The 12,757-nt window shown below is 39.4% G+C and overlaps 1 protein-coding gene across 10 annotated transcripts in view; it reads left to right on the forward strand.

The window, feature by feature from the left end:
• Positions 1 to 12,757, forward strand: part of LOC100010026 (ras GTPase-activating-like protein IQGAP2) — a 270,208-nt gene that overhangs the window by 16,912 nt on the left and 240,539 nt on the right. For all 10 annotated transcript variants that reach the window (XR_008917926.1, XR_008917925.1, XR_008917924.1 and 7 more), the window contains exons 8-11: positions 595 to 719; positions 1,477 to 1,640; positions 5,757 to 5,917; positions 10,661 to 10,785. Coding sequence is in view for 5 of the 10 variants with exons in the window: in XM_056824762.1 (XP_056680740.1) it covers positions 595 to 719; positions 1,477 to 1,640; positions 5,757 to 5,917; positions 10,661 to 10,785 (575 nt within the window). In the remaining 5 variants the exon portion in view is untranslated. The remainder of the gene's footprint in view (positions 1 to 594; positions 720 to 1,476; positions 1,641 to 5,756; positions 5,918 to 10,660; positions 10,786 to 12,757) is intronic.

A 12,757-nucleotide genomic window follows, 5' to 3' on the forward strand; every position in this document is an offset into this window, starting at 1 on the left:
TATGACTACCAGGGAAGTCAGGCCCTTCATCAGCTCTCACTTAGACAATAGCAATGAATTCTTTTTTTCTTTTCCATTTTGTTAATCCCTCTCCTTCTGTCCTTTCTAAGGCAGAAGAACAAGAAGGGCTGGGCAAGTGGGCGCTATGATTTACAGAGGCTCACCCAGCTAGGAAGGGTCTGAGGTGTCTCCTAGACTTTAGTTCTGTCAGGGCAGGACAGCTACGCGAGACGTCCCTTCCCTGAGCCTTCCCTTTGTGGGCATGCCCCCACCTGGAAGTCATTTTCTGTGTGCTGTAAATAGCTGTCCATCCCTGTGTAAGTCCTACGGAGGTGCAGGTTCCTTGTGGTCAGAGGCTCTTTGGTGTGGCCATGGCATCCTCTAGACACTCGAGTCCCCACAGGGCTTTTCCCTTTGCAACGTCATCGTTTTACACATGCTTCTCGGGTGAATGTCATGGAAGACCTACAAACCCTGCTGCCTGCCTTTTCTCCTACTCTTCCCATATGTCACTCTCCCAGTATCTGTCCTGTTTAGTCAACTGAAAAGGACATTTAAAGATAATGGATGTTTGGTGACTTTTGTCTTCCCCAGGTATGCTAGCAGGCTCATGTCCATCAAAAGAAAAGCCTTATCTCAAGGACAGGATAACCTGAGGAGGGATGAAATGCAGAATCAAATTGATAGGGTCAATGTGGAAATTCAAGAGGAAAAAGCAAGTAAGTGTAGTTAGTTTCATTTTGCCAAATGGTTGAGAATGTCAGTATTTTGGATAATTGAAAGTCTGACTTTTTACCCAATGGTTTACTCAGTTTTTAATTCTTGACCCTTTTCCAGGGAAATTGTTCAAATGTTTATTACATGATTTTTGTCTTAGTAAATATGAAGGGATTCTTGTAAGTTAGAATAGTCAGGTTTATTTTAATGTACAACATGAAATATGAGACTGGACATTGAAAGAGAAGTGCCTTGGCACCTATAGTTTAGGAACTTGTGCTTTGAAATACTAATATAGAATATAAAAATAAAGAGGCATTAGTCCAAATTAAAACAAGCAATGATATTTGAAAGAAGAATATTATTTTAAAGTTATAATGTAGATATAGAAAAAGTATAATTACCTTTCACATTTTTTTTGATCACTTGCACACACTGAAAAACAAAGGTTGCTGCAATGAAGTGATCTATCATTGCAAATTAGCTTCAAGCTGGAGCCTTTTTTAAGTACCTGTTCTGCTATTCATTTGGTAAGCTAAAAGGGTGTAAGTCAAAAGCTGATCTATGATTCATGTTGAAAATTAATGTGACCTTCCAAGTCTAGCATCACATGGTATGATCTAGTCACAAAAACAAGTAATCTTTAACCCTAAGAGTAGTGATCTTTAATCCGCAATACCTGAGAGATTCAATGGGAAACACCAGCAAGTACATAAAGTGTGATTCTGACTGCCATCTGACTGCCTCCTTGTCCTCCAGGGCTCGCTGCTGTCGATGAGATCAATGCTGTGATTCGGGAAGGTCATCCCAGGAACACCTTGACTGCACTCATGAAACCTGAGGCCAAGCTCCCTACTGTTCATCCCTTTGCTGCTGTTCTGTATCAGAATGAACTGTTCAACCTTCAGCAACAGAGCTCTTTGGTAAGTGCAGGAGGTCTGTGGCTGCATGAGTGACTCGGAGGCTGGAGCATTGCTTGGGAAGGGCAGAATCCACTTGAAAATGAGGTGTTGCTCTGAGATCATGGCAGAAGGGGAAGAAAGCTCCTGGGACTTTGTGGCCATCCATAGGATCTAGTTGCCCTTCACTTAAAGTAGTGATTCCCCAGAAAGCATAGGCACTGTGTCATCCGGACTGCCATGAGGGGTGGTCCCATGGAGGGAGTTTTGGACTCCGGGGGTCATGCAGACTTCAGTTACCATGTGGCCTCAGACCCTTCCTGGCTCTGTGACCCTGGGAAAGCCACATTTTAATCTCTCTTTTCCTCAGTTTGCAAGACTGTAAAATGAGGATAATAAAAGCATATACTTTTCAGGGTTGTTGTTAACACATCTGTGCTTTAGGCAACCCTTTGAGAATTTTTTTTCCAATCTGTCCTATAATTTCTTAACAGCAGTCCTATTTTTGACTTCTAGGATTATGTAGTATTAATCCTGGTTTCCATTTATCTACCTAATAGCCCACCACCCACAACAAAAAGTGGGAGAGGGTAGTTCCCCCTGTTCACCAGACTTGTAGAAACTGAGATCATCAATGCTGCTTTGGGGCTATCTTCTGACTGATAGCTATTGTTAAAGGAAACTTATCTTACTAAGTCAACTGTCTCCTATAATAATGAATAGTAGTAGAAAAGTAGATTGCTCATATTTACCAATAGATTTACCCAATGACAATAACACCTGCTTTTTAGATTTCTGCTCTCCGTGAGATAGTGATTTTCCAAAAATCTCCTGATTGTAGGTTCGTCTCTGGTGGTTAAAGTGGAAAAGTCAGGAAAAATATCCAAAATACATCATTCCTGCCTCATGTAAGGCACTATATTGGTGATTGTGGCCATAAAAATAAAAAAAATACTACTGCCACTTTCCTCAAAAACCTTACTTCCAACGATAGATATGATTTAAAGACAGATAACCAAAGAACTAGGGACTATAGTTATAAATATAAAAAATGCTCTGTCTCCCCCCTTTTTTCTCTTCCCCAAGTATTTTCTTCTATTTTTGGTGTTCCACTGGTTCCTTCTCATTTGGTCAAATGCACATTTATGCTACTGTACCCATTCTGTGGCCTCCCGTGTTTATGGTCTGTACAAGTATGCCCCAAAACAGATAAAAAGTGGCAATCAGTATATATTCAAGAAATATTCACTGCCCACTATGTCAGGTGAGTTTTGTATTATCATAGTTCACCAGTCAGTTGCATAGTTGTGTTATGTTGTCTGTGATAAAGGCCAACTTGGCTTCTAGGTGACCTTACTTAAATTCGTTTTTGGGAAATTTTTATTTAATTAATTATTTTTGAATATTTTTCTATGGTTTCAAGATTCATGTTCTTTGCCTCCTCTCTCCCCTACTCCCCTCCTGTAGCTGATGGGCAATTCCCCTGGGTTTTACATGTGTCATTGATCAAGACCTATTTCCATAGTATTGATATTTGCACTAGGATGATCATTTAAAGTCTATATCCCCAATCATATCCCCATCAACCCATGTGATCAAGCAGTTGTTTTTCTTCTGCCTTTCTATTCCCTCAGTTCTTCCTCTGAATGTGGATAGCATTCTTTCTCATAAATCCGTCAGAATTGTCCTGCATCATTGCATTGCTTCTAGTAGAGAAGTCCATTACATCCTATTGTACACTACTCTAGTGTATTGGTCTCTGTGTATAAAGTTCTCCTGGTTCTGCTCATTTCACTCTGCATTAATTCCTGGGAGTCATTCCAATTCACATGGAATTCCTCCAGTTCATTATTCCTGTGAGCACAATAGGACCTACTTTAAATTACTTAAATTCCAATTGCCCAGCCCTTACCACTCTTTTGCTTTGGAACCAATACAAAGTATTGATTCTAAAATGGAAGGTAAGGTATTTTTTAAAATATATTTTATTTGATCATTTCCAAGCATTATTCGTTAAAGACATAGATCATTTTCTTTTCCTCCCCCCCACCCCCCATAGCCGACGCATAAGTCCACTGGGCATTAGATGTTTTCTTGATTTGAACCCATTGCTTTGTTGATAGTATTTGTGTTAGAGTGTTCATTTAGAGTCTCTCCTCTGTCATGTCCCCTCAACCTCTGTATTCAGGCAGTTGCTTTCCCTCGGTGTTTCCACTCCCATAGTTTATCCTTTGCTTATGAATGGTGTTTTTTTCTCCTGGATCCCTGCAAATTGTTCAGGGACATTACACCACCATTTATGGAGAAGTCCATTACATTCGATTATACCACAGTGTATTAGTCTCTGTGTACAATGTTCTCCTGGTTCTGTTCCTCTCGCTCTGCATCACTTCTTGGAGGTTGTTCCAGTCTCCATGGAACTCCTCCACTTTATTATTCCTTTTAGCACAATAGTATTCCATCACCAACATATACCACAGTTTGTTCAGCCATTCCCCAATTGATGGGCATCCCCTCGTTTTCCAGTTTTTGGCCACCACAAAGAGCGCAGCTATGAATAGTTTTGTACAAGTCTTTTTGTCCATTATCTCTTTGGGGTACAGAACCAGCAGTGCTATGGCTGGGTCAAAGGGTAGATATTCTTTTGTCGCCCTTTGGGCATAGTTCCAAATTGCCCTCCAGAATGGTTGGATCAGTTCACAGCTCCACCAGCAATGAATTAATGTCCCTACTTTGCCACATCCCCTCCAGCATTCATTACTTTCTTTTGCTGTTATGTTAGCCAATCTGCTAGGTGTGAGATGATACCTCAGAGTTGTTTTTATTTGCATCTCTCTGATTATAAGAGATTTAGAACACTTCTTCATGTGCTTGTTAATAGTTTTGATTTCTTTATCTGAGAACTGCCTATCCATGTCCCTTGCCCATTTATCAATTGGAGAATGGCTTGATTTTTTGTACAATTGATTTAGCTCTTTATAAATATGAGTAATTAAACCTTTGTCAGAGGTTTCTATGAAGATTTTTTCCCAATTTGTTGTTTCCCTTCTGATTTTAGTTACATTGGTTTTGTTTGTACAAAAGCCTTTTAATTTGATGTAGTCAAAATTATTTATTTTACATTTTGTGATTCTTTCTATGTCTTGCTTGGTTTTAAAGCCTTTCCCTCCCAAAGGTCTGACATGTATACTATTCTGTGTTTACCCAATTTACTTATGGTTTCCTTCTTTATGTTTAAGTCACTCACCCATTTTGAATTTATCTTGGTGTAGGGTGTGAGGTGTTGATCTATTCCTAGTCTCTCCCACACTGTCTTCCAATTTTCCCAACAGTTTTTATCAAATAGTGGATTTTTGTCCCAAAAGCTGGGATCTTTGGGTTTATCGTATACTGTCTTGCTGAGGTCGCTTTCCCCCAGTCTATTCCACTGATCTTCCTTTCTGTTTCTTAGCCAGTACCAAATTGTTTTGATGACTGCTGCTTTGTAATATAGTTTAAGGTCAGGGACTGCAAGGCCCCCATCATATGTGGTTTTTTTTCATTATTTCCCTGGATATCCTTGATCTTTTGTTCTTTCAAATGAACTTTGTTATGTTTTTTTCTAAATCAGTGAAGAAGTATTTTGGTAGTTCAATGGGTATGGCACTAAATAGATAAATAAGTTTGGGTAGGATGGTCATTTTTATTATATTGGCTCGTCCTATCCATGAGCAGTTAATGTTTTTCCATTTGCTCAAGTCTAGTTTTAGTTGTGTGGCGAGTGTTTTGTAGTTGTGTTCATATAGTTCCTGTGTTTGTCTTGGGAGGTAGATTCCTAGGTATAAGGTAAGGTATTTTTAAAAAGCTTTCTAAAACTTTAAGTGTTATATCTTATTTAATACCACTTCTCCATGTGACATTATCTCACATGGCCCTCATAATTACTTTGTAAAAATATCAGTAGATATTATTACAGACTACACTGTTATTCTGTTTCACCCATCCTTGTTCTTTTTATCCACAGTTACTCCTGTTCACTGTGTTTTCTCGAGTTTTGTCCAAGGCACCCTTGACAGAAATGTGCTTAATAAAGGGTTTTTAAAAATAATACTTTGACTAATATTTCAAATATTCTCCTCACTGACATATGTATTCTTACAGTACTACCTGGCCCATGAGGAGCTATCTATAGCAGTAGAAGTATTGTCAGCTACTGCCTTGCTCAACCAGGCTTTGGAAATGAAGGATCTTGTGTCAGTACAGAATTATCTCAGAAATCCTTCAATAAACTTCAGTAACTTGGACAAAGAATACTTGGAAAGGTAAGGGATCCTTCATTTCTTTCAGCTCTTTGTAAATGGTACTGGTGAGATTCTGGCATCATTGGTTCCAGGGACCTCCAATCTCAAAGATGGAGTCCTTCCTGTCAAGCCCCTTCCAAAATGTTTTGTTTCCTGACCTTACATATTCTAAGTGGTCATGAAGTGCTAAGAATGGTCATGTAGGTTGTCTTCAGTGTATTTCCTTTTTCAAAAATGTAGACTTGTTTCCATTCAACTGTGGGGGATGTAAGGGAAGCTGCCACCTTAACCTACACATTTGCCATGCTTTCAGGTAGAGTGGCTACCTTGGGCTTTCTTTCCAGTAAGAGAGGTCCGGTGACAAGCTCAGGAAGAAGTCAGCAGGACCTGCTTTTGAGTCCTCTGTGGCCTGCGTGAGCCAGACCATGTTGAGCTCTCAGTGTCTAAGGCAACTTTATGCATTAGTAGATCTGATCACACTAGAACAGGGTCCTAGATAACAGATTCCAATCTTCAGCTGCTGTTCCTTTCATTTGGTACTTCCAGAACTCACTCCTGGAAAATAAAGACACAAGAGCCATTACTGCAGGGTGGATGGATATTCTAAACCAAAGTGAAAAGTTTGAGAAACATGCCTGAATGAGGGAGAGGGCAAGGCCAGGATACTTTTCAGTCAGTCTCTACAGGCTTTTCTTCATTTATATTGGTCACCACCAGAGGGGAGATATTACCCAGTTTTAAAATTGGGTGAAATTCCCCACTTCACCCCACACACTGCCCACCCCCAAGGTGAGCAAAGGATTTATAGAAGAAAGATATGTTAGAGGTCAGCTAACCTAGCCACCTCTTTAACAGAGAAGGAAACTGAGGCTTAGATATGTTCATTGGCTTTACCTGTGATCCCATGGGTAGTCAATGGTAGAATAAAGATTAAAAAATAATAATAATAAATTACAAAACCCTTTACCTTACATCTTGGGATCTGTATTATGCTTTGGTTCTGAGGCAAAAGAGCACTAAGGGCTAGAGAATGCAGGCAAAGAGACTTGTCCAGGGTTAGGCAGCTAGGAAGTGTCTGGAGTCCTCTTTGAATCCAAGGCTTCCCCTCTCTCAGCCTGGCTCTCAATGCACTGAGCCACCTTGTTGTCTCTAGAGTCAGGATTTTAATCCAACTCTTCTGACTCCAAATTCCACAGTCAGAAGAATATGGAAACCAACTCTGTGCAGAGGACCACGGCTCTGTGAGTTGGATGGAGATAAACATTTCAGTTATGAGATCATTTTTGTCCTCATGGCCTTTATAGTCTAGGAGAGGGATTTGTCTTGTACACTTGTACTTATAACACAAAATATTGTATGATAATTTCACGAAAGTGAAGTTGTGTTACCTAATAAAACAGAGGACCAAAGCACCCTATAGTTGTATGGGAGGTCTGAGGGTCTGGTGGGAGAATCTGTCTGAAGTTACCTTGCACTTGTATGTACATAAAAGATTGATACAGAATAGAAGGAAAGAAGCTGAGAAGGGGAGGCAGTGAGACCTAGAAAGGTCTCCAGAAGAAGGTAGGATTTCAACTAAATGTTAAAGGGAAGTTCAAGATAGCAGCAAGCAAAGTTGGTAAGGGAGCAAAAATAGAAGAGATAGAAAAAGAGATGAGAATTACTGAAGATCGTTTAGAATATATTTTTATAGGCACTAATGTTGGGACTGTGGGTCACTAGGTTAGCAATCAGGAAGACTCATCTTCACAAATTCAAATCTGAACTGATGTACTTACTAGTTGTTACAACCCTGGGAAAGCCAATTAACCCTGTTTGTCTCACTTCTTTATCTATTAAGTGAGCTGGAGAAGGAACGGCAAACCACTCCAGTATCTTTGCTATGAAAGCCCCAAATGAGGTCATGAAGAGTCAGAAATGCCTGGAAAATGACCAAACACCACTAATGAAGAGAAAGTGTTAGGTTATTTACTAAGAGCACTCCCTGAGAATTTCCCAAAAAGTCTTATAAACCTTGAGATGTCTTAAGTAGTGTGTTGTTCTGGGGAAAAAATTATGAATTTGGGGTCAGATAATCTAGCTTTGGATCCAAAATCTGCCCCTAACTTTCTGTGTAACCTTGGGCAAGTCACCCCATGGAAGACTCCCTTTCTTAAGAAACCCTAATTACTTTAGTTCCATTCATCTAAATTCAATTTCAAAAAGCTGCCTGTTAACACTTCTGTGTGTTGTATTTGTGTCAGGATAAAATGTGATCTTACTCTCAAGGGACTTTCTGGTTAAAAACCAGAGAATGTAGACACACCAAGTACTACATGGGAGTCAAGATTAGTATGTAATAGGAAAAGACTTTAGCCTGGATTTCCATTTTTGCTTTTGAGAACTATGTACAAAAAGATCCAAGTAATTTCAGAGAGAGTGAACAGCATCCTTTACTATGTAAAAAAAGTGCCTGCAGCTGGTGTCCTAAACTCTAATGCTGTGACCTAGCACAGGTCTTTGAAACTTGATCAATCTGAAATTTCTTAATCTGCAAAATCTTACCTGCTATATTTACTGCCTTAGGAAGTTATTGTAAGAATCAAATAAGATCAGACAGTAGTCAAAGTATCTATGAATATGTTGGATAAATGTGGTGGTTTTAATTAGATTTTTTTTAAAGATTAATTTTAGCATAATTGAACTTGATGCATGTGAGAAATAGGAACATGCTTAGTAAATTGGCAAAGATAAATATATGAGATAGACAAAAAAAAGGAGCAAGATTGGAAGAATTAAGGGAAAAGAGAAATTGATCAAGGGATGGAGACAAAGGAAGGAGGAGAAGAAAGAGAGAACATTTATTAAGCACTCACTACATGCCAGATTCCCCCAAAAGGTCTGAAATTACAATAAAAGCAAAAAATTAATAAACAACCCCTGCCCTCCCCTAGTTTGAAGGATCTTACATTCAAATGATGAGGCAAGATATCAATGTACCAAACAAAGCTGAACAGGGAGTCACAGGAAGGAAGGGAATAGAAAAATCTGAAAAGACAGGAGTTGATCTTGGAGGGAGATGAGAATAAATGTTCTGAGAACTTTCTTAAATGGTTCCTGGGGGAAAAGATCTTTGGCCCAAAGGAGAGGGCCACAGGGGTGTAGAGGATACTCTTTCTCTCAATGGATACTAACTTGCAAGTGCTTTCCATGGAGGCACTGAGAAGTTGCAAGCAGAAACTGAAACCTTGGTAACACAGCTAGTATTTGTCAAAGACAAGTTTCGAATTCAGGTCTGTCCATCATCCCCACTTTCACATCTCACAAACATCTTCACCTCATGTACTGAAAGAAACTACTTTGTATCCACCCCAAACCCCCACACCCACTGACTCCTCTAACTTCTTTGGGTTTGTTTGTTTTTTGGCTGCAGTCATCACTATCCTTTCAGTCTCAGATTTCTAACCTGCTGGTCATCCTTCATTCTTCACTCTTCCACTCCCCCTCACCCCCACACTCCCACATTAAGGTAGTTGCCATGACATTTTAAACATTTTCCTCAAAACATTGAACTGAAATTGCTTATCTAAATTATTTAAATTGGTTTCAGTTCATTAAGGCAACCAGGATCCCAGTAACTTTTAAGCACTGAACTGAGATGCAGGCAAACTTTAGTTTCAAATTCAGTTTCAGATGCTTATTAACTCTGTGACCCTTGGTCAAATCACTTCCCCTGTGCTTCAGGATTCTAATCTGTAAAGTGGGTACCATCCTAACACACACCTCCCAGGGCTGTTGTAAGGATCACATGAGATAATTTCTACAGAGCACTTTCCCAACCTTTTATCTGTTTAATCAAACTTCTTAGACATGTGATGATTGGTAACAGTTTCAAGGTTTATTCGCTTTCTGTTGTCAAATCTGGTGCATTCTGCATGCCCAGAATCTCTTAGATCTCAGGTCCATCAATATGACTCCCAGGCAAGTGGGGCGTTCATCAGCTCTCACTTGGACAATAGCAATGCTTTTTCCCCCCTTCTTTTCCATTTTGTTAATCCCTCTCCTTCTGTCCCTTCTAAGGCAGAAGAACAAGAAGGCTGGGCAAGTGGGCGCTACGATTTACAGAGGCTCACCCAGCTAGGAAGGGTCTGAGGTGCCTCCTAGACGTTAGTTCTGTCAGGGCAGGACAGCTACGCGAGACGTCCCTTCCCTGAGCCTTCCCTTTGTGGGCATGCCCCCACCTGGAAGTCATTTTCTGTGTGCTGTAAATATCTGTCCATCCCTGTGTAAGTCCTACGGAGGTGCGGGTTCCTTGTGGTCAGAGGCTCTTTGGTGTGGCCATGGCATCCTCTAGACACTCGAGTCCCCACAGGTCTAGTCTCTGAAGAGAGTTCTTGGGGAGTGGGAGTTGGAATGATGAAAAGCCCACAGCCGGGTGTGTGGGGGGGTTGTCTATCATTTAAAGATTCTGAATTACAGATGTTGTTTTTCCAAAAAATGTAATATTAAAAATTATATCTACTACTCCAAGTATTATTTTATATGGTTTATTAATAATCACGAAGTAGAGGAAAGAAAAAACCTTCAGTAAAGAGAAGTTTCCTGGGAAAGGGAAGTAGGGGCCAGAGTTACACAAATTTATCTTCAAAAGGTAAGGATGCAATGTGGGGATGAAAGAGGAATGGTGGGAAATGTAGTTTAAGGGTATAACTTTCTAATTACACAAAGTCAACTCAAAAGGAAAATTAAAGTTAATTGACTTATGGTGACTCTTGTCTTCCCCAGGTATGCTAGCAGGCTGGTGTCCATTAAAAGAAAAGCTTCCTTTCAAGGACGAAAAAACTGGACTCATAAAGAAATCCAAAATCATATTGATACAGTTAGTGTGGAAATTCAAGAAGAAAAAGCAAGTAAGTGCAGTCACTTTAGTTTTCAAGAATGGTTAAGAATTGTTATAAGGAGTTTTCTGTTTTCACTCTGACTCCTTAGGACCAGAAGTTTTTGGGCTGAGGAAGATTTTTAATTAGTAAGCTTTCTCCTTAAGAGGCAATACAGACAGATTGGCCCTCTGTCTCTTTAAGAGGCAAATTATAAAAGAAAGAAATCAGTTAGGGAAAGGTCTCCATTCTCTCTGTCTTCAGAATGACCAGGAGTTTGGGTGTTGCTGTGTTTCTTTCTCAGTCAAGAAGATCTGACAATTAACTGTTGAGAGTTTGAATTTAGATAAGGAGTCTGTCAATGAAAGGGTTTCCTTCTTCTCAGCACTTTAAGGGAGAAAGGTCTAACTGAGACCTTTTCTCCTCAGAACTTGTTTGAGGAGCTGCACTTTCTGTATGACTGTGATAGGCAGTTTCATCAGTGACACTTTGGATTAAAATATGGAGTTAAGGAAGTTGAAGAAGAAAAAGACATTAATTTAGCTTAGGTTAGACAAATAGAGAAATATAATCTTAGTTTCGTCAGTGTAGGTTAGTTGAGGACTGTTTTAGCAGGCAAGAAACTGCAAAGAAAGCAGTTCGATTTAGGGTTTATTAGAGATACAGGGTTTAGATTTATAGAAATAGATATATAAGATGTATACCCTCCTACTTCGTACCTCCTATTTCCAATCCCAACTCTCCTTGAAATAAATAAGAGTGGTACCAAACTGCTTCTGGACATTTATCAACTGCCTATCAGTATTTTTAAACCACAACAGCTATTATTTAGTCATAACAGAATGTATATATTCTGGATAATTGAAGGTTTGACTTTTACACAATTATTTTCCAAATTTTTAATTCCAGCCCTTTTTTGGGAGGGAAATTGTTTTAATATTTATTACATAATTTTTGTCTTAGTAAATGGAAAGAAAATCAATACAAACATTGGTTTCAAGCCAGAAGAGAGGTAAGGGCTAGGCAAGTGGAAATAAATGACTTTTGCAGGTTCATTCAGTTAGAAAAGGATCTGAGGTCAGATTTGAATCCAGGGCTTCTCAACTCCAGGTTCCTCACTCTTATCCACAGCCACTTACCTTCCCCTCTAGCTGATATTCTAAAGGTACCTTTTACATGTCAATGAATATAACTTAACACTCTCTGGACTATAGAACTCTGATCGTCATTATGAGCACTGATGATGATAGAAATGTAAAGGATTTTGGACTAAACTCTTCCTCAGCCGAGGAAACATTCTGGAATAATGAGGAAATATCTGATGTGTGGCTCAGTGCCTAAAGTGCTGAAGTCAAGAAGGCTTGAGGTCAAGTCTTGTCTCAGATACTTACTCGATAAATCACCCTGGGCCAATGATTTAGACTCTGCCTGAGTTTCCTCCACCCCAATATGAAGGAAATAATAGTCAAAGGAGATCATATTTATGAAGCACTGAGCATAGTACCTATCACATAGTAGGTACAGTAGAGTGATCTTTTACCATTAAAATTAATGATATCCCTATGGAACCACATGATCAGGTCATATGTTTTTCTTCTTCATTCCAATTCCCACAGTTCTTTCTCTGGATGTGGATAGCATTCTTTTTCATAAGTTCCTTTGGATTATCCTGAATCATTTCATTGCTGCTAGTAGAAAAGTCTTATTACTTTTGATTGTGCCAAAATGTATCAGTCTCTATGCACAGTGTTTTCCGGGTTTGGTTCCTTTCACTCTGCATCACTTCTTGGAGGACTTTCCAGTTCATAAGGAATTCCTTCAGTTCATTATTACTTTCAGTACACTAATATCCCATCATCAACATGTACCACAATTTGTTCAGCCTTTCTCCAATTGAAGGGCATCCCCTCATTTTCCAATTTTTTTTGCCCCCAGAAAGAGCACAGTTATGAATATACATGTACAAGTCTTTTCCCTTATTATCTCTTTGGGGTACAAGCCCAGC

This window comes from Monodelphis domestica, chromosome 3 (genome assembly GCF_027887165.1).
Source record: "Monodelphis domestica isolate mMonDom1 chromosome 3, mMonDom1.pri, whole genome shotgun sequence".
Lineage (NCBI taxonomy): Eukaryota > Metazoa > Chordata > Mammalia > Didelphimorphia > Didelphidae > Monodelphis > Monodelphis domestica.